The 22,358-nt window shown below is 46.2% G+C and overlaps 1 protein-coding gene across 1 annotated transcript in view; it reads left to right on the plus strand.

Moving 5' to 3' along the window:
- The first annotated feature begins 928 nt into the window (after window positions 1–928).
- The window catches only part of NDUFAB1 (NADH:ubiquinone oxidoreductase subunit AB1), a 35,081-nt gene continuing 13,651 nt past the window's right edge, over window positions 929–22,358 (plus strand). The window contains exons 1-3 of the mRNA XM_088448206.1: window positions 929–1,289; window positions 4,776–4,898; window positions 16,072–16,159. Coding sequence (XP_088304332.1) covers window positions 1,137–1,289; window positions 4,776–4,898; window positions 16,072–16,159 — 364 coding nt within the window. The 5' untranslated portion in view covers window positions 929–1,136. The remainder of the gene's footprint in view (window positions 1,290–4,775; window positions 4,899–16,071; window positions 16,160–22,358) is intronic.

Genomic DNA, 22,358 nt, shown 5'->3' on the forward strand with positions numbered 1-22,358 from the left:
GAGGGGGGGGGGGGGGGTGTGTGTGTGTGTATATATATATATATATATATGACAAATTGTTCTGCACACCTTTGAATAAATTACATAGCTGGTTGCCCCCACAAGCAGGATGAAAACAGGATATTTCTAGGTGTGGAACTCCAACCATAACAAAAGCATTCTCTCCCCAGCAGTGGTGGCCATCGAGGGGTGCAAACCATTGATGGTAATCACCAATGGAACCATCAATGAGCAGCCCACAGATGGCCATCCCTAGTAATGACAGAGAGATAAGAGGGCCCCCCTTTGCAACCTTACAGTCTATGGAAAACCAGATTTTGTATCCTTCTCTAGTCCTTCTGTTTGGCTAAGCAAACTGTTACCCAAATGACCTGGAGCCTAATAAATGATACTTAAATTAGGAAATAAACTGGCCTTAAATGTCTGTTCACATAAATTACCCTCCACTTATGATGGATCTAATAGATACCTCTGATAGTAATGAAATAATTGGAATCATGCACTAATGGTTAGGCAGAGCTCCCTGAGGCATTATAAGAAATGGCTCCTACAGGGGAAAAAAAATAAAGACAAATCAGATTTATCCAACATTATCAGTACTTACTCCTGCCCTTATTATATGGCTAGATCTAAACATAAATGTTTCTATGAATTTTGCGTGTGTGTGTGTACACACATATTATTGCATAGTTGCCTGTAAAAGAATAGATATTTCTATATATAACAACATTACAGAGACTGGTAATAACGAAGCCATGTGACAGCCTCAATGGCACCCCGTAACCTTCCCCTCTGTCCTCTTTGGGTGCACCAAGATGGCGCTTGATCCCATCCTTTGGGTGTACCAAGATGGAGGCGTGAATCCATCAGAGGGAAATATTTTCCGCTTAGATTTGTTACCACGGATGAGCTCGATAACGTGACGAGCACCTGCCCGGATTTATGTCACCAGCGCCTTCAATCCGGCTCTTTACTCCGTTATTATCCCTCCACTGTGCGGATAATCTATTCCCACCCACCCCCCGCGCACATCTCTATGGTCACAGCCAGGCCGCTCTAGCCCTCTCTTCCGGAAGTCTCCGTGAGCGCAGCCCGTGCCGCGGTGCAGAGTGGGTAGCCCGCTGTCAGCAGCAGCCATGGCGTCCCGTGCCCTCTGTGTGTGTGTCCGCTCAGCGCTCCGTCCCCTCCCCCGTCGCACCCTACCGGCCCTGAGCACCAGCACGGTCTGCAGGCAGCGTTCCTCCCTGGCCAGGCCCTCTTCCACCGGCGCCCCGGTTCTCGCCACACAGGTATACCGCAGACACGGTGGGGTGGGGGCTTCTCTAAGTGCGGGGGGTGCCCATACATACGGGTACATCATGCTTGTCTGTGTGTCTCATTCTGCTCTGGCCATCTGTTGGTGCGCAGCTCTTGTGGTACTACAAGTCCCAGCATGTACTGACTTACACTACAGCTTGCTATAGTCCTCCCTACCCAACTACAACTCCCAGCATGCTCTCTCCTGTGTGGTCCCAGCAGCTAGGGAGTCAGACAGCAGGTTATTCATTGCATGCTGCTGGGTGTCACACGTGTGAGGGCTCCTGCCCAGTGCAACACACATGGTTTTCATTGGTTAATATTAGAGAGTCAGTGTATACCTGCACCAAGTCATACATCTCTTATACTGTGGTTGAAAAACTGTGATGTGTGAATGAGCCCAATATACTGAATAGATGCAGAAATAGACATGCTAGTGCATTAGGATATGGACATAGGGTTTGTATGGTGGTGCTGGTGGGTATTATTTTTAACCTGTAAAGATGTGTGCAGGGAATAAATACCCCAAGATAGATTGTTCAGGACACGGTAGATTCAAGCAGGGGGGCAATCTGTGACGACGACCGGGATGTCATTTGGATGTCGGCACCCATTGTCACCCCCAAATCACTCTAGTTCACCCGTTAATTGTGAGTTTGTTCATAGCTCCTATAGGGGTATGCATTAAAATACGCAATTTAGGGTCTCCCGTAAGTGCGGCTGATGTGCACAAATGTGTCGCTACTAATTGAATCGACAACTTAGAAGTTAAGTAGAGAGTACACAATGTTATATGAATACATGGGGGGGCAATACAATTAGCCATGAGGGGTGTGAATCGGATGCGTTTTGCCGTTGCCACAGCGTTCAAATGCCGCCAACGGTGCCACATCTCACGGCCCTCTTTTAGGCTGAATTCGCTCAATTTTGCACGTACCTGTATGGGGTTGTGAACAGTTTTGAGCGAATTCAGGCTGTCGTCAAGTGCGGCCGTTGATGTGATGATTCGCACCCACGATTGAGTTCAGAGTTAACTACTTTAAAAATCATCTTTAAAGGTACTGAGTGAACACTTGCAGCAATGAAAGTAATTGAGCTTAACTCCAAAGCTTTAGGGGCTTTTCAATTGAGTGTGACATGAACAGCATCGGGAAGGGGTTCCCGGAGCTATTCAATTGACTGTTAGCACGACTAAAGGATTATTCTCGCACCCTCCTGAGCTTAGCGCAGCGCTAAGAACAACGTGGCTGGCACTTAAATCGGAAAATGCAGGTAAGCGCACCTAAACACCCGGCTTAAGGCACGCTAACTGGTATCTTCCGACTAAAGTCCCCATTGCAGGGGAAACTGTTGAATAGCTCTGGGAACTCCTTCCTGCCTCTATTCACATTGCATTCAATTGAATGTTAGATGTGGGAATGGGCATGTATGTAATTGTATTTTGAGGATGATCACTACATACCTGTGCAATCACCAGTTTCTGGAGTCATTTATCCCAATCACAAAAAGTCCAGATTGGAAGGAATCTCATTTGATCAAATTTGAAAGTGATCTTCTTGCGCAGTGCTTAGACTGAGTGTCAGAATCCACCTGTTTGTGGTCAGTGAAAGACCCTCTAAAGCATTAGGTTGGCAGTGGGTTTTTTATACTGACAAAATCAGGCCACACAGCGAGCACATGTCTGTCCTTAAAGCAACTAAGGAGTACATACCATTGGACTGATCATACGTTGTCTTAACAAAAAAACAATAGAAGCTTTAACTAACATCCAAATGTAGATGGAACAGAGCTAATCTGTTCTTTTCAGCATTGAGTGCTTCAGTAATCCTGCCGTATTGTAGCCATTGATACTAGAGGGTTGCTATCAGGCATTGGGAATTTAGTAGCTATGGGCTTGTGTCTTATCCTCTGAAGTTGTAAGTGATGTGGCCAATTCAATTGAAGATCTAGTATGGGGATACAATTCTAGTACCATTTGGCCACCTATGTGTGAATATTGATCCTCTTACACAACTCAGTCCAGTGTCATGATCTGCATTTACGTCACCTTTAGAGAGAGACATACCTAATATCTCTAACGCATTAGGCCATTGAACCAGTTTGGTCTGAGTGGATAAAACTGCATATTATTTGATTAGGCAAATACATATTTTTTGAACGGTAGCTGGCCATACACATAAGCTGGCCACAGACATAGCGATCTGCACACGATGAGCCGATGTGTACGATTTCCCTTGAAACTCTCCCTGCAGCTCTGCACACTGTCTGTACACGATTTGGTGTCCAATCTTCATACGATCTCTCCTGCATCCAGACTGTCACAGTGCATCGCCTCCTAGATCGTCAGATCTGCCCTACTGCAAGGCAGATCTGATGATGCGATGTGCGACCAGCGCGGACGCGCATCGTGATCGTGAGTGGGGACTCACAATTTACTCAGGATTTGGCCATATATTACACAATCTGTCGTTCCAATGTGTCGGAATCAGCCAAATCGGGTAAAATATCGCTGTGTGTGTGTGGCCAGCAATAGTGATATTTTACCCGATCTGGACGATTCTGACACATTGGAACGACAGATCGTGTAAAATATGGCCAAATCCTGAGTAAATCATGAGTCCCCACTCACAATGCGATGCATGTCCCTGCTGGTAGCACATCGCATCGTCAGATCTGCCATGCAGTAGGGCAGATCTTACAGTCTAGTACACGATGCACTGTGAAAGTCTGGATGCAGGAGAGATCATATGAAGATTGGACACCAAATCGTGTACAGACAGTGTGCAGATCTGCCGGGGAGAGTTTCAAGGGAAATCGTACACATCGGCTGATCGCGTGCAGATCGCATGTGTGTGGTACAGATAAATGTCCTGAACAGGTGGATATTAAAGTTGCTACTTTGGAGACCGGCTCATCACCCACCAAAAGAGTATATCTGGGAATAAAGTGACAGTGAAAAGCCTTCAGTAAGAGCTATATAGGTTGCCAGAGATAGACCGTCTGAGTCACTGTTCCCCAGTGAGTGGAGAATCCGCAGTAGGAAGGTCCATTGTAACAATAAGAATTTGGTGTTCAAACTTACCCTAACAAAATTATCCCTCACATGGTACCAGGGCTGCACTCACTCACACTGTTGTATTTCTCACCTATATATAATGTATATTGGCTATTACATGAAACAGTCATATAGTCAGAGGATGTGGACATTTTCATGAGATTACAGCCTCACTATTTTTACATGAATCATTCTAGAATCACAAAGTTTAGTTAAAATACCACATGGCTTTGTGTGAGTAGGTATGTGTGTGCTTGTAGAATTATTACACCTGAATAAAGCATACCAATGCATGAATTCCCATGTGATTATCCCAAATGGCCATTTAGGATAGTGGGCTGTTTGTTCTCTATAATGTAATCACATAGTTTTGTTCCACCTTGTATACAACTAAATCTCCCCTTCACCTCATGTCTTCGTGCAGGTGTCCGACTCCTTATTTCAGCCATGTCGCCAGTACAGCGGAGCGCCTCCCCTCACCCTGGAGGGCATTTCCGAGCGAGTTTTATACGTATTGAAGTTGTACGATAAAGTGGATCCAGAAAAGGTGAGACCACAGGCGCCTACTACAGTGACTGTGCAAACTAAGGTCTACTCTTCTGTGTTTTCATAGCCTGCATCTGTCCGGTTTTATTTTGCGATACCAACCGCATTCTCCCAGTGTACACAGCATCTGCTCCCAGTAATTACAGCTCTGTATGGATTATTGGCTATAGAGCAGCTAATGACTTCCATTGCATACGAGGCACTTTGTGTGACGACATGTTGTCACTTTAATTCTTATAAATTCAATTACTGCCTCATTGTTGTAGGTGACCTGATCTAAAGCTGGGTACACACTTGCCGATGTGTGCACCCAACGATGCTACTGCCGACCGCGCAATATATATATATGGGGTGGGCAGTACGCCCTGCACAGTGCGGTGCCCGCCCGATATGTTGGGCACCAACTCCGTCCACTATGCCGGCATCTGCTTCGTTCCATCGGCTCTACGTGCAGGACGGTGGAACGACCCCAATGGATGACCCACTGTTGGATGTGGACGATATGTCGGCCCAATCCGCGAGATCGGGTGACATATCGTCTAGTGTGTACCCAGCTTAAGGAGCCACAGTGTGGCAAAGCGATGACTCTCATTATTTTGCCATGTTAGCTGGATTAAGTGATTGTTATGCCCAACAGTCTGTGTATTGTGTAAAACCGTGGGGTAGCCCCCCAGGGCGTGTTTATAAAACTCCATGGCTTGTCCTCCCCTGTTCTGAAGACAGGTATGCCTCACATACAGCTACGCTTCCTACAAAGCACCCAGGTATGACGATCACCAGTGCTCCCTAAGGGCTGCTTCTGTTAACTGGAAAGGCAACTGACCGTGACAAGGGGAGGAAATGCAGAAAAGTATTTAGTCTGAATGTTGGAGACATTGATCCTTTATACAGACCATCTAATTTCAAGTAAACCTCATAACTATCCATTCATCTGGGAAACAAATGTAAAAGAACGTGTACTGTATATATTCATATGTGAGAGTTTGAATCAGTTCTCTAAAAGGCAGCTAATTTAGCATTAGTGCTCCTGTTAATATAGCACTACACTTAGTATGTACCTGTTTTCTAGTCCCTGTTTATGTGCTCGGTGACTCTCTTGCCATGGATAATATGGCACAGGATGTGGAACATAACTGAATATGACGTCTCTTGGGAACATGGTCAGGTGCAGTAGGAACAGAGGCCCTGATTCCGAGCCAGACGCTCTGACAGAGCGCACGCTCTGAATCAGGGCTTTTTCTTTTTTTTCTTTTATAGAGCCTCCGTCTGGGCAGCCACCCCCCCGACCCGCCCACCAAAGGGGGTGTGCTGTCACTCAATATCGACAGCACGCCCCCTTTGGTGCGAGACCTGGAGCGACGGATTGCCCATTGCTATCCGGGTCTCGCGCATGCGCACGACGGAGCCGGCTCAGTCATGCGCTCTGGGCCACCATCGACCCAGTTGCGAGCGCTCAGCGCTTACGACCGGGTCTGAATCAGGCCTAGAATGCCTGGAGGATTGTAGGCAGGAAGAATATTCCTTTAAACTGGGTACACACTGGGCGATATATCAGCCGTTCAATCGAACGAGTGATATATCGTGAGCACGTTGCCCTGATAGGTCTGTGAACGTCATTGTTCAGACATATCGCATCGGCAGCACAGCAGATATATCGGTCATCTACAGGTGTGTACGGGCAACCTGCCGACCGCCTGTACACATGCTGCAGAGACCCGGCAGTGAGTGACAGCTCAAATGGGCGGGCAAATTTAAATGCCCACTCAGTTGTGACGTTAGTCCTAACACATTGGGTGGACAACTGGTAGGTTTGTATATGCACTTACCAATCGTCTGATAGGTCGATGTAGTGTGTATCCAGCATTAGGTTTATCCTCAGCCTGCACAGCAGGGTAATATAAGACTATATACAATACACGATAATCTCTGGTGCTGGCTTTAGTGTATGTTGATGTAACTTTGAGTAAACACCTTACATGTGGACAAATGATAACCTGTATGACAAGGACTTTGCTGTCCAATGAGCAACCTCCTTATTTACTCACTGTACGTGAGCTGGGCACACACGGAAAGGAGAATTGTCCTCTACAACAGTTTAGATGTGAAAGAAATTTATTTTCATTTAAATTACGTAGTATATAAGATATAAGTGTCATGGAACACAGTTCCTATAACAGGCAATAACTCCTTTAATAAAGCAAAATAATTTAACTAAGCTGTTGGCACTAAAAAGTCAGATCATAAATAACAAAAATGTGAATCAACTTACAGAAAAATATAAAACATAAAATGGTAAAAACAGAATGAGTCTCACTAAGGAATATGGCCACATGTTTCACAGCTCGGCCGCTTGCTCTTGTGGTCTATAGGAGGGGGACAGAGGTCCAGAGGCGGCAGTAAGGGGGAGACGTTTTCTGTACTGATTTTAAACACTGGGAGAGTTCAGACAGCCTATCCAGGGGTGGGCTCCAGTGGCGGCACCACATATCCTGTGGGAAAGTCCATCTCTACCCTTTAGGAGAGGGGAATAGAGGACTCCATCCTGGCTAATAACTGGCTGTTGAGATGTCCACAAGAATAACATAACTCCATGTGGCTAGTAAATCAGGTCTGTTGAGATGTCCATATGAAAAATACTGTAGATACTCCATCCTGGCTAAAAACAGTCACCTATGTATAGAGGTAATGAAAGGGGATAGATGGAAGGTAAGGGGAGGAAAGAGGTAGGAATAGGGGAAAATACAGGGTGAGAGGGGAGGAAAGGAAGAAGAACATGGGGGTGACGGGAGGAAAGGGGGAAGAGCAGGGAAAGAGAGAAAGGGGAAAAAAACTGCAGTCACTAGTGACTCTGCAAATGACTGCTCCACAATTCTAGTGTCTGATAAGTGTGAGTTCCAGGCCTCTTGTGGGCAGACTGATTCTCATGCCAGGGGTTCGGCATGGTAGAAGAGCCATGGTGCACGTCCAGCTGACATAGAAGAGGGTTCTGACTTAGAGATTTCTGTTATGTGGGAGACCAGGTATTGGCAGTCCAACAACTTACACTTGACTGAGAGCGGAGAACCGAGGTCATCCTCAGGCTTATTTAAGAAGAAAAAAAGAGGAAAATAAAGAAAATTGTTCTTTTCCAGTTTCCCAGTTGTCGGAATTAATAGGAGAATTTTGGCTTAAACCGGATAAAGATTTTTGGTTGCCAAGATAATTTCCTATTCTTACCCTATTTCATCCGGAGATCTATTTTGTGACCGGCATGGGTCTTAAAGGCCATCCCTACCCATAAGTTCTCTTCTAAAGAAGTTTCTGGGGACAGTATAAAAAGATTTGCTCTTTCTCAGTCTACAGCCTCCCTGGTGGCTTCAGGAGTATTCTCCCAGTTTCCCACATATGAAATGGATCAGAGGTTTTAGTCCAGTCTATTCTTGGTACAAAAGCCAGACAACACTTTTTAAACTTAGGGCCTGATTCACAGATGGACGGAATAGCAGAGCCGTACACGAGCAGTTTTGCAGTTCCATCCATCTTAATGCAAATGCAGAAGGAGGTGTCAGGTAGTTTCTCTGTTGGTCAGGATATGGGAGCTGAAGCTTCCCGCAGCCTGACCGGGTGCTGGTTCCTTAAAAGGCTGCTCAATCATGCTGCGGCTTGGGGGGCAGGGAGGGGTCTGCGAGCGTAATGCGAAGAACGTGTCTTGCACAGGTGCAGATCCCTAACCATTCCAGATGTCCTTTTATCATCGGATTAATGTACATCTCTGAAGCCGTCCCTTAGTCTTAAAAAAAAAAAAAAAAAGGCTTTGACTAAGCCTATTCAAGATGGGACTATTAATATCGGTAATCGGCAGTAGGGAAGATTTCCCATCTTCTCTAGACATATGGGATGTTATCCACAATTCCGATAAAGTAAAAATATCGGCCTCTTCGATTATAAAGGAGATTAATTTTCAATTCGGGGCTCTTCTTAGGGACTAGCCGTGGCACCAAGGGAGTGTACAAAGGTAATGGCAGCAAGGATCTGCAGAAACCCTTAGTAACTAGGGAAAAACTCTATCCCCTATGTAGACTATTTTTTAATCGGTATCTGGTCAGAAGGTAGACTGTAACCATTTCAGCATTTATAATGTCAACATTTATAATGTAAACGGTCAATAGGCAACATGTCTGCATTCTCATAATGACAATGTTCACAATATCGACATCGGTACTGTCGCCATGTGAAACGTCGATATGTTGACTGTTAGGGTTAGGCTCCGCCGGGTTGGTTAGCTAGGCTGCTAGGAGGGAGGTTAGGGGTAAGGGGAGAAATACATACTGGAACATTGGAGCATCACAGGTACTCACCGGAAGTGACTGTCACATGTCTGCTGGGATCGGGAAGAAAGAGCTGCCGCCAGAGAAGGTAAGGGACCACTGATCCACCAGGGGTGGTTTGTCGACATTTCACCATGTCGACATATCCCTGTAGACATGACTGTCGATAAAACGGTCAACAAGTCATACCACGACCCTTATAATCAGTCAGTTCCCCTTCACTACTGGAGGAAGTATCAGCGGCAGCAGTTTTGGAGTCCTATGGTTGGATGTCATAGTACACTCAATACAACATTGTTTCCCAGTCAATGTGTTTTCTAGAGGTTATGCTGGACACAAGTGTGTTTTACTTCGAGAAGAAAAGGTCAATGAACTGCATAAATTAGTGATAAGAGGGATAATCTACAATGCTTACCTGTATGAGACTACTAGGATAGATGGTCTTTGCTTACAGGACCGTTCAGTACGGCAGACTTCTCAAGAACTGGTCAGGATCCAACCATCGTCTACACCTACAGATATTCAAATTCTCTCTAAGGGGATGTAGTGAATATGCTGGAGGACGGGATGCCAGCCGTCAATATGCCGATGCCGCTATCGCGAAGTGGATCAGGATACTGCCGGAATCCCGAACTAAGGCCGCGGTAAGTATGCACGTTAGCCTGGGGAAGGGGGGGTTAGGTTTAGGGACCCCTGTGGAGAGATTGGGGTTAGGCACCCCCATTGTGGGTTAGGGTTAGGCACCGCCCCAGGAGAATTTGTTTTAAGAGGGTGGGAAGGGGAGGTTAGGGTTAGGCACCCCCCACGGAGGTTAGCACCACTAATGGAGGGTTAGGGTTGTGAGGGTGAGGGTTTGGTTACCTACTGCCGCTGACGGGATTCTGCACCTTCGAGCGTCCAGCGTCTGGATTCAGCCGCCGGTATTTCATATCCAACCCCTCTCTAAGCACAGTGATCCCTCAGATGGTGGTTGAGAGAGGAGAATTTTTTAACAAAGGTAGACTTTTCTCCATATTCAAATATATACTTCTCACAACAGTTGTAAGTCTTCCAGGTTGGGAAGCAGCAGTCCGGCATCTTTGGACACAGGGACTGTGATTCAAAAGAAAATAGAACTGAATCAGAAGAAACAACTAAGAAAACTTTATTCTGTAGTAGTTCTATTAATATTCAACACCCTATATGTGTTCCAAAACGGAGGAGATAAGTTCTCACTCTAGGATAGAGTCAAAGAAATCTCCACCCCTGTTTTGTGATCATTCTTGCTAGGAATAAGATGTATAAAGGTGTGTCATCTACACCTGGAAATAATAAATGTGTTTGGTACTACTAGCAGTTGTTTGGTCCTCCATCTATGCATTTTGTAAACGCCAGTGTCCACCAAGAGTGCTCTATAATATATTGAAGTAGCGACCCGCCCCGGCTTCGCACGGGAGCAATTTTGAACTCTCGACTGGGACATATCGCACCAAAAGTGAAGTTTGTACGCACCTTTTGACAGTTCCTCAGACCGGCGCCCATCAGCAGCGACTCCTCTGGGGGCATGCATAATAAAACCTGTGAAGTCCTCTGAGTGGTTTTTACAACAATCTCCTGTATCACTGGCGTATATGCGAATAGGTGTCTCGTCCCAGCAGCTCAATGCTTCCAGTTCTCTTCCTGTATGTTTAAATTCTGTAATCGCACCCTTTCCCAGCTCAGTATGCTAATTCTGTTTAAATCTGCTGCAAGTGTAGCCTGAAATCGGGAGTGTGTACGGTGGCACAATCTGTTCTTTCAATATTTTGGGCAGACAGGGATCGAAGGTTGCAACTTTCATTGTATAGGTGTGTACGCTCGTTTCGGCACTGTGGTTGGGATTCCCGAACACGAGTGAAGTCGATGAAAACATTGCATCGAAAGAGTGGTCGCAAAGCTGTGCACCGATCGGCACTCACGCTCTACAGAGTCTTCCAATGAGAATAGCCAGCTCATCCTGCTGGAGATGGAGAGAGCTTTGAAGCCTTACATAGAGAGAACAGCCAGACTGCTTAACACAGGGTGTGTGTATTCTATGAAGCACAGTGGAAGGATTGGCCTCGAAACAGGTTATAAACGGGTGGATTAGGTTAACTATTCAGCAAGCTTATACTATGTCAGGGCAACATACCCCTACCCAGATATCTGACCTTTCCATCACATATGGAATCTCAGCCGAGCAGGTGTGTCAGCATCCGCTTGCCAGCCCACACATTCACTCATGTCTATCCGTTTCCGAGCTTTGCATCAGTAGATGCTGGTTTTAAAAGAAAAATGTTAGGTCAGTATTTGCTGAACATACCTTACCCTGGAAATGGCTTTGGAATGTCCCCATAGTGAGCAGTTTCCCCCAGATGGAAGAGGAGAAAACAACTGGATTTTTGGTACTCACGGTTCAATCCACTTTTCTAAGTCCAGCTGAAGGACACTGCCTTCTGGACGCCTCATTTCTCCATTTAGCCCCTAAAAAAAACAAGAGAAACCCACATTCGTGTTGCATAACATTGTGATTAAAGCTTTATCAACCCAGCTGAACTGTAACCTTCAACTAGTACCCCGGTTTTTTATTTATATTTTGTGGCTAATTTATAGAAAGTGAAATAAAAATGTGAGCATCTGGTGAAGTCTGCGCTGGCTCCTTGGCCACCTGTAGGGGCTGTTACCTGCAGTCCCCCTGCTGCATGCCTGATCATTCCATCAAAGCCAATGTATGCATGGTGACTGGTGACACAGGGGTTCCTTTGGGACAATGGTGAGATGCATTAGAACACACTAGAGAACTGAGCAGACTGTTTTCTAATAACATCTGAAAACCATAATGAAATACACAGTGATCGCAAAATACGTGCTGTATTTTTACGAGATACAGGAGGTGAGGGACCCGGTTTTTAAAAATGACCAGGTCCCACAGGAGTGCGCCGCAGATCAACCAATCATCGCCTGGGGCAGCCTGCAAAGCAACAACTTGCCACAGGCGGCAATGCCCCGTACATCAGCAATCGATTGTGGCAATTCAAGCAATTTGCAATTGATTGTGTATAAAAATCTACAATGTATGGGCTTCACAGATCGCAGATTGGAATTGCTAAATCAGATTGTCAAACATGTTGGATTTCACAGATCGATTGGGGCTGTAAATTTCTAGTGTATGGACATGATCAGCAGATTTGCAGACCGTTTCTAGCAAAATGATGGGCCTTTCAAGATTGCCAGATCTGTGTTTGCTGCAATCGATCTGCAAATCACTGAAAAAGATCTGTAATGTATGGGCACAGATTGCTCGATTGGGAAATCCTAAGATCGGGCAATAAATCTTCAAATTGTTCAATTGCGGTTTTCAGATTGATGATGAATGGGCACCTTTAGTCCTCAAATCCTGCTCTGGAGTGTGTCAGCCAATGAGCCTCTGCCCAGCGCGTCTTAAGGCCCCCATACATCAGCAATCTGAAAACCACAATTGAACAATTTGAAGATTTATTGCCCGATCTTAGGATTTCCCAATCGAGCAATCTGTGCCCATACATTACAGATCTTTTTCAGTAATTTACAGATCGATTGCAGCAAACACAGATCTGGCAATCTTGAAAGGCCCATCATTTTGCTAGAAACGGTCTGCAAATCTGCTGATCATGTCCATACACTAGCAATTTACAGCCCCAATCGATCTGTGAAATCCAACATGTTGGACAATCTGATTGGAATTGTTTAATCACTTTTTGCTTGCAATCTGCGATCTGTGAAGCCCATACATTGCAGATTTTTATACACAATCGATTGCAAATTGTACGATTGCTGCAATCCATCTCTGATGTATGGGGGCCTTTAGAGTTGTTGGAGCGGTGTGTGCTTTTTGCAGTAATGGGAGGCTCGGGCTGATCTTCCTCCCGCCCATGGGCTCTGTTTCTAGGTGATACCCGGCTTAGCCCAGCATCCAGAGCCATGCCTGGATGTGCGTGCAGCAGCGCACCATGCATCCTGTCCTCCAGCTGCCACACAGAAGGTACGTGGCCACGGCAGGGTGGGTAGGGCCGCCATCAGTGAGTACAGCCGGCCCCTCTCTGGACCCGCAGTGCGCAGTGGATCTTGCCAGCTCTAACAAGTTTTTTTCTGCTTGTGACTCGCAGGCTGTGACCAATAAGTAGTTTGCTACCAACCCGGGATCATCAGCACGCTCCTGGTTCCCTGTCTCCGTTCTCTCCCAGATACCAGCTTGGGGTGCGATATGCTGCAGGAGAATGGAAGCAAATTAAGATGTCACTTAAAGAGCATCTTTTCCTTTCCACAAGTGGTTCCGGGAATGCATTGTGAATACAGGAGTTATATGTGGGCAATCCTGGCTGGACACATAACCAGTGCCCCGGCTTAGAAACCACATTTGGGTCGGAGGAGTTGAGCTGGTGATGAGGGTCACTTTGTTTGTGGGCGCTTGGTGATTAACCACTGCCTTGCCATAGGGCATGTTTATGCATCCCATTATCCCCAGCTACTGCACAGTGGCAGGGCATGCTGGGATTCTAGTACATGGTGGTAAGCACGGGTTGTCTAACCCTGCTGTGGTAGATCACTTTACCTCTCTGGTCATGGCCTACAGATCTAACCAAAAAGTTAAAGTTGGAGGTTATGCTCAGTATTGATATAAAGTGTGTGATATAATAATGGCTGAATGAGGAGGGGCTTGAGGTGCATGTTAGTACTTGAGGGGCCACCTCTGTGCCCCCTGTTACCCTCTCCCCATGTCTGTACCCCTTCTGCTCTCCTGTGCCCCCTCTTACCCCTTCTGCTCTCCCGTGTACTCTCCCCTCCCACCCCTGTGCCCCCTGTTCTCTTCTTCCCATGTCATTTTCTGTGCAAAATATGCGTTCTAGAGCGTTTTTATGTGCTACTGGCACTGACATGGGACCCAGAAATAGGACTCCAATTTTTTTAAAGTAAGGTCTCACCGGGACCCACATTTTTGCTCGCTGACTGCGATCACTGATATATATTTTTAATCATGGCTGCCTACATTAATAACTATGTAATAGTTTTTTGTTTTTTTGTGTTCATGAATATGCTCTTTGCAGTAGAGCATTTTGAGAACTAGCACATTGGGGACACTGCCACGTACCGGAATCTGAAAATATTATGTTTTTTTTTTTTTTCCTTTTCAAAAAGGTTTCTGTGTATATATCTGACAGCATTTATCTGTATTGTTAACTTTTCAGCATGCAGAGCGCTAGTGACCTCTACAGGGCGCCAAGTATCAATTCTTTAATAAGAGGAAGTGCTGACCTCTCAAAAACCTTACGCAAGTTAGGTTATATGGAGGTGAATTAAAGTGGATATTGTCCAGTCACTGGGTAAAATGTATTGAACAGCCAATTGTCACAATCCATGACTTTTGCTACAAGATATAGGGCTCTATTTATCAACATTATTTTTACTAAAATAATGTGAAAAAGGGTGTTTTCACACCCTTTTCACATTATTTTAGTATCACCTATAGTTATTACAGGGCAATTGGAGTAGAATTCGTAAAATTCTACTCCAACCCCTAATTATCACTTATTTTTAGTAAGCAGATCGCATTTCCCATAACTATAATGGGAAATGTGATCTGACCATAGTTACTAAAAATAAATGTGAAAAAAATACCGGGGAAAGCCCTGCGATAATAACGCCACCTGGAGGTGGCGTTATCCAGGGTCTCCCCCGGTTACCGGCCTCCTGCCCTGCTCTAACGGGGAGAGCAGAGCCGGGAGTCGGTCCCTGTAATCAGCTGTGTGGTCTAAACAGACCGCAAGCTGATTACTGTAAAAAAAAAAATTCTTACCTCACTCCAGGGACCGGTGATGACTCCCCTCCGGTCAGCTGGTCTCCCACAGTGCACTGCTGCCCGGTCATCAGGTGATCGGGCCCCAGTGCAGTATGGGAGATCACCTAACCGGAGGAATGGAGAACATCACCGGAGGCCCGGAGCATGCAGGTAAGTGTAAGTAGGGGAGGGGGGGGGGGGGGGTCCGCGATCGCGGGCTGTGGGGCTTAGCGCCGGAGGGGGGTAGCTGCGGCGAACGGTCGGCGCATGCACGGGCACTTAATCACGGTATTTTTTGCGAAAATACCGTGGTAAGGCTCCGAAGGGAATTAGCAGGGACAGAGCTTTATCGCAAGCTCTGTCCCTGCAAGGGATTTGTAGTAAATCCCTGTGATATTGCCTGAATTCGCAATGCGAGTTCACTCGGTAATATCACACTACAATCTGCATTACCAATGCGGATTGTAGTAAATAGAGCCCTTAAAGTGATTTTTTTTTTTTTATGGGGGGGTTGTGTGTGAATAGACAATACCAGCCTGGTTTAAATCCTGTGGCAGAATATCTCTGTTTTGACAATTCACTAATCATTGCGTTTCCCCCAACTGTTAAAGGTTTGTATTTAGAAGAAATATTAACTATTGAAATATAGGTTAACATGATGAAACCTAATTTGCTCAAAGGGTAATTTTTTGGCAGGTTTTGAATTGGTTAGATACTTTATCATAGTGTATCTAACAGCATCTTCAGCTGCGATGTTTTCACGGTTAGAGCTCATATGGACCCCTGGTTACATGCCCATTCTCACTTCTGTTGCGCCATCTGCTGGTGGTTTAGCCATTGGCATTAGAAAGCTACTGACATTGTTGAGATGGAATTCCATTATGTGAGACTGATTGCTGTGCAGGGCTCTTGTAGAGGCACAGTGAGCCTGCACACACTGCAACTTTGCGTCATTCAATCTCCGACATTAGATTGGCCTTTTTGTTTGTTTTTTGTCCTCTCATGTGAGTGGTCGGCCGTTTTCTGACACATACTTTTGTTACTCTCTCTTCAAGCTCTCAATCGACTCTCACTTCATGAAAGACCTGGGATTGGATAGTTTGGACCAAGTTGAGATAATCATGGCAATGGAGGACGAATTTGGTAAGCAAGCACTCCCCACCTAACTACAACGTAGCAAACATCTGTGTGACTGCAGCTGGTGCCCTGGAAAGTGCATGGTCTATCGCACACGTAGAGGCCGCCCGACTGTAGGTGCACAGAGCTTGGACAGCTTATGGGTTCCATAATGAATGAGAGCCAGGTGCAGGAATGAATCTAGTATCTGCCCCATCATGCATATACAAGATCGAGTGTTTAGAGCAATTTATTTATATGAACTGCTATGGTTTTCCCATATAATGTACTGGGAAGGGCACGGGGATCTATGGGTTAGCAAAGCAATACTATAGTTGTAGAGAAACAAATACTAATTCAATGAGATTATTAAAATATACAACTGTATTGGATTTCAATGCAACGAGGGCGCACAGAGGGTTAACTAGATGGGTTAAGTAGCTTTTGGATAAGAGCGGATCCTGTCCCATTTTTATTTATATAATTAAAAGTAAGAGGGATTTAATGATCGTGCGTAAATATATTAATGTCCTATATAAAATCCTGGGACAACCTGTTCAGTGTAAGGCCATGAGACCACCCATGATAGCCGGAAGGGTTGGAAAAACAGCGCGTACGCCCGCACAAATTATTTTTGGCAGATTCCAGAAAATTCTAAGACGGGATGGAAAATTGGTCCATGCTATAGGATTATTATAGGATATGTTTCTCCTTTTTGCCTTCCTCTGGATCAACTATGGTATTTACAGATGAGGAGTCGAACTTGTACGTCTGCTTTATTGCTACATCCCAGAGTAATGTCTAGATTTGTCCAGTTCTCTCAGTAAATTCAGATACACGGCACCTAGATTACCCTGCCTTTCATATAATTCTCTGGTTTGGCAACTCAATTGCTAAAACCTAGAAAACAAAGGAGTAGAGTTGTGAACTTGATCCAGAACACACCGTAATATATTTAAACAATGTAGAATTTCCAGATGAGCATGAAGTCTAGCGGACAATTTATTTTCGGTACGTCTGCTGTGTGGTGTTCTGTGTAGGGCTGGCTTCAGGCTAAGGAGGCCTGTGCTTGTAAACTCTTCTATCCCCCAGAGTCGTAATATTTTGTAGTAATTGGAAAAAGAAAGCAGGACTGCAAAACTAATGCTTATATTAACTCCTGAGCGTTTTATGGATGACTTATCTTTTTTTTTTGGCTTGTAAAGAGTATAAAGTATTGTGAGCTGGGAAGTTGGATTGGGGGAAAAGCTGCTGCTGTGTGGGGGGTGTTCCGTATAAAAAGGATGGACCTGATGCAGAGATGGACGCTGATGCGATGACCGCTGCGAAAATATGCTACTAGTTACAAAGTCTACCCGGCAATAAAGACGCCCACCGCTGCCTTCTTGTGCATACGATGTCTCATACCTGCCTTAAATATCTGTAACATCGAGGGACATCGAACGGCCATATTGCCCTTGAACTTTTTGTGGATGCCAGGCTTATGGTGACAACGTGCTCCGGTGATTCAGAGCAAGAACTGTATTTATGGATATAGAAGATGACAGCCTGCTGCTATGTAAAATACATGGAAGAGCAACTAGATTCATGTCCTTTTCTGCTAATAACAGCATAGCCCCGTTCTTGTCACATGCTACAATGCACTATTAGTCTCTCGCCACTAGAGGGCAAACTCTCACAACTTGTTTTGTTAGATGTCAGCAAGGTTTTCACAGCTGGTTGTTCCATGCATGGGAGACATACATAGTATTACTGCTTGTTACGGTGCTAATGAGCAGATTTGCTCTGTGCTGGTTTAACAGGGTTTTGCCCTTTTACGTACCGTAATAACAGGTCAGCAGGAATAAATCATGTCTGATAAATAATTAGCCACTGCATTTCATTTTGTGAAGAAATGTATTTGGTACAGGTTTAACATTTTTTGCTGATCAATCCACTGATTCATGTCCGCGCTGCTTCCGGAGGATGTGGACCCTCTGTCCCAGTGAGCCCCCCATTCCCTTCCTCTAGAGTGGGTCCAGTGCTAGTTGTTCTACCTGCAATACAGAGTAATTTACTATACTTAGACTCAGAGATGTATACTAATCATGCCACGGCATCTGCCAGTTTACTCGGCGAGAATATGCCGATGTCGCAGATGCAGGGATTTTTTTTAGAGATGCCCACAGGTGGCATTGCTAATCGAAGTGGCTGCATACAAAGCTACAGCATTGATTGCAGATCATTTGATAATCGACCTTCTTAGTAACCCTATGGTCGCGTAGAATGGGCGCATGTACTGAGGTGCCGGAGCCATTTTTATTGCATATGGGATCACAAGCACAGGATTGACATGCCCCAAAAACGATCGCGACATGCCGGCCTTTTGTGCTGCTATTCTCAGTTACCTCCCACAAGCGCTCCCTGACAGTCGCTCACACTGCGAGTAAAAAGTCGCTGCGAGCATCTTCGGTAATGTACCTTGATGTATGCACACTGTAACTCAGACGCATGCGCAGATTACTGATCATCGCTAAACTGCGTAAATATCGGCTTTGCGTTCGGCTCTGAATCAGGCCCTTAGTGTGGTGCCATACACGTGACTTGCTGAAGGTGAAAGCAGGATTTATTTCAGTGTCCCCCCCCCCCCCCTTTCGTCTTCTGCAGGTAAACATGGTCAAGCGTTCTCCCGTAAATTATTTGTTTTACCTTCAAAATACATACCCCATAAATACGTAAATTAGCTGAACCCTGATGGCCATTGGTTTGTGTGGGGCAGTGGTTTTGTTCAGTGATACTACATATATAGCATTCACATATTCACAGTATTATGACATAACTTCCTAACTTAGAAGCCATTATCCTCAGCTCATCTCCTTCACTTGTGATGCTGGACACCAAGAAGTAGTATTGGGCCTATATTAATGGATAGGAAGTATGATGCCCGGGCACCCCAAATGCTCTCCTGATGCCTGACCTGCCCGAGTCTTGTATAAAAGCTGGAACTATGGCTATTACTGCATCCCATTTTGGGTTATTAGTAATTGTTCTGTGCTTTTTGACTTCCACACAACGCACATGACCATTTATTCATTTCCTCCAGCTCAGGCATGCCATTGCCGGTCAATTCTTTACACGCCACTTCATTTATAGGGTTTAAGTGTTTTCTACTTCAGGGTCCATAGGGGGTCCACAGGGTTGACCTTGGGGTATAGGTTGGGAACCAAATCTGGGCACCACTCAGTTAAAGCTTTTTAGCTCCCAGGATGCACTTGGGTCCACTCTCCCTATAACCCCACCCCCAAGCCAGAGGCACCTCAGTTTAAGTTGGTGTCCGGCCGGAGTCGGGTCACCGTTAGCGCAGGGGGAGCTGACTAGCAGCCCCTAAGCTTTCTTTTTTTCTAAGGACAAAGTTTTTATTTTTACTTTGGACTCTTCAGAGCGGCAGCGTCGGACTGTCCATAGGATGTCTAAGCTGCCGCTCCGTCACCCCGCTGGCGCTGAGACGCGGGACCCCAGAGTCTGTACTAGCCAGACTCTGTGGGCACCCAGGACTGCTGCCGGATCCACGGGAAGCAGGTAAGGCGCGGGTCACCGCTTGGGGTGATCCGCGCATTTGAAATGCAGTCCTGTGCCTCCGGTCTCTGGGGACAGACCGGATGCGCCGGCAGTGGCGGTGGGCCACCCATACCCCGTGTGTCCACTAGACCACCAGGGACTTAGCGATCGGCACAGGGAGCCGGCGTCCCGGGGGTTAATAGCCGGCCAGGGGAGGCAGCCTTCCCTGTTACAGCGGCTCCTCCCCTCAGCTCAGCACGCCTTTCAGTAACCATAGTCTGGCGTCGCTGAGCTGCTTCCTCCGCGGGCCACGCTTCTTCTGAGGTCTCCAGCGGCCATTTCTCTGTGGTGCAGCAGAAATCTCCGGAAATGGCAGTAAGTCCAGTCCCCCTGCGTACCTCACCATCAGGTCAGTGTACACAGCGCTGTAGCCTTCCCAGACACTGAATCTGGGTAAGTTGAATGCAGTGACATAGTGCAGTATATTGTATGACATGTTTATGTATATATCTGCATGGTATGTGACTTATGCTAGTGCTGACTGTCTGTACTTTATTCTTTCACCTGTCAGTGTATATCTATCCCTTTTCTTTACAATCTGCCCTAATACAGCTGTACTTAGGGTGGTTCTGAGACCTCACATGTATATACTCGTTAATATTTGGGAGGTTTGTCACATACTGTTGCGTGCTGCACGTTGCCATATTTTGGGTGGAACTGTGTGTTGCATACGCAGAAAATGGGTCCCTGCAGCTAATTATAGCATCAGTCAGGACCAGTATAGCGCTGCTTGATATTTCCGCCAAGCTTGGTCAGATATGTCTGACCAGGAGATAGAGCGTTATACTGCACCCATTTTTACTATCCTGCAAGCCATGTGCTGCAGGTGTTAGTGCGGAGGATTTAACTCATAAAGGGTTCTGTATGTGGCGTCATCTGGTGCCGGCCTCTTTCACGACCCTCTTGGGCGGTTTGTTTTCTCGGGATCCTCTCAATTGCGGATCGCCGGGCAGGCCTCATTGTTGTACCTCACCTGGGGGTTACTTCACCATACTGCCCTTTTCATCTCAGGGTATCTTGCAGTTTCTTGCACTCTTCCCCTGTGACACAGACTACCGCTCCCTGCAGGGGTTTTTCGCAGTATATGAATTCCCCCTGGTGCCACAATAGTCTGTCATTCCCCTTGCAGGGATTACCACAGTCACCCTGGGTGGATGTCGTTTTCTACGAAACGCAAATTGGCGTGGTTGACGCCCTGTGGTTACTTCCCAGTTGGCTCTGCCGTGTACTGGATACTATTTTGGGCCCTTACACGGGGGGAAGCCTATTTCAGGTTTTATTATCCCTGCTTTAGGGCTGGTAGCGGGTCCATTCTGGTTAGTGAATGTTGACCTGCACCTGTATCATACACCCTCAGTCTTACATGCCTTCGGGTTCCCTGTTGCTGACTAGCGGGTGGATCGCATGGCGGGACTCTGGCTGTTGCCAGATACGAGGTATTACAACAGTGTTTGGCCTCCTGTCCCAAATTCCCTGAGGGTCATCACGAGCCCCTCCTGGGGTGGATGGGCGTGTTACTCGTCTCATTACAGACGTTACTACGCCTCCCATTCCTGCGTGGTCGGATTCTTCGGATCCGTAGGTGGTAACTCTGCCTGAAATCAGTATGTTCGCTTTCAGGGGTTGGTACACCCATCCTACCATGGCTATAGTATGGTTGGTTAATACTATTGCATACTGAGCTGATGCATTTGTAATGTTTTTTCCCCTCCAACACGTCTGGGGTTCAGATGTATTTGGTCACTCACGTAATATATGCAGTTGTCATAGGTGGAAATTCCTATATTGGATACCAGTCTCCTAACTTTCAGAGTTCCGGCTGCGACTGTATCCTCCGTCATACCCTATGGCTGCGCTCTGGGAATGCAGAGGTGCAGATACCATCTATAGGGTAGATCTTGTTTGGTCCTGACCTTGACAAGATTGTAGTAACATTGGCAGTATTACTAACGACAAGTTTACCGCCTTCAGCTATGCCCACTACAAGGTCTCAGACTAAGTCTGTTAAGTCTTTTTGTCCTCTAAAAGTCTGTTTTTTCATAGACTGTCGGCCTCTACAAGGGCCGACATATCCAGTACCGAGCAGGCCTGGACTGCCAGCCGATCCCGCTTCTGAACCTATGGATATATCTTCAGCCTGACGAGACAGGCATCCCACTGGGAGATAGCGATTTTCTCAGTTAGCCCGGTACTAGTGTCAAGTTGCCGCGGCTACGTGGGTAGGAGGGTACGCCCTCTCTTTGCTCAGGCGGCCTCTTTACATGTGATGTTACGCGGGCTCTTATTCAGACCCGAACAGGGCCTTACAAATCCAGAAAGCTATACAGTGGTTGCGGTAAGCGGAGCTAATTGGGCCATCCCCACTTTCTCAGCGTGGGACTGGTTGTTCTGCTTTCTTTCCGGTGCGGTGGCTGAATGGTCCTCTTTGGCCTATTCTCTGTCTCAATTCCCTGAACCAGTTCCTAAAGCTAACTGGGCTCAGGAGGCAATCCCTATGCTCCATCATACTATGTTTGGAACCTGGGGACTTTATGGTATCACTGGATATACAGGACGCATGCCTACGGGTACTTACAGAGACCTTTCCTCAGCATGGACTGAGGTTTGCTGTATCACAGCAACACTTACA

This window comes from Taudactylus pleione, unplaced genomic scaffold, assembly GCF_031769625.1.
Source record: "Taudactylus pleione unplaced genomic scaffold, aTauple2 ptg000451l, whole genome shotgun sequence".
Classification (NCBI taxonomy): domain Eukaryota; kingdom Metazoa; phylum Chordata; class Amphibia; order Anura; family Myobatrachidae; genus Taudactylus; species Taudactylus pleione.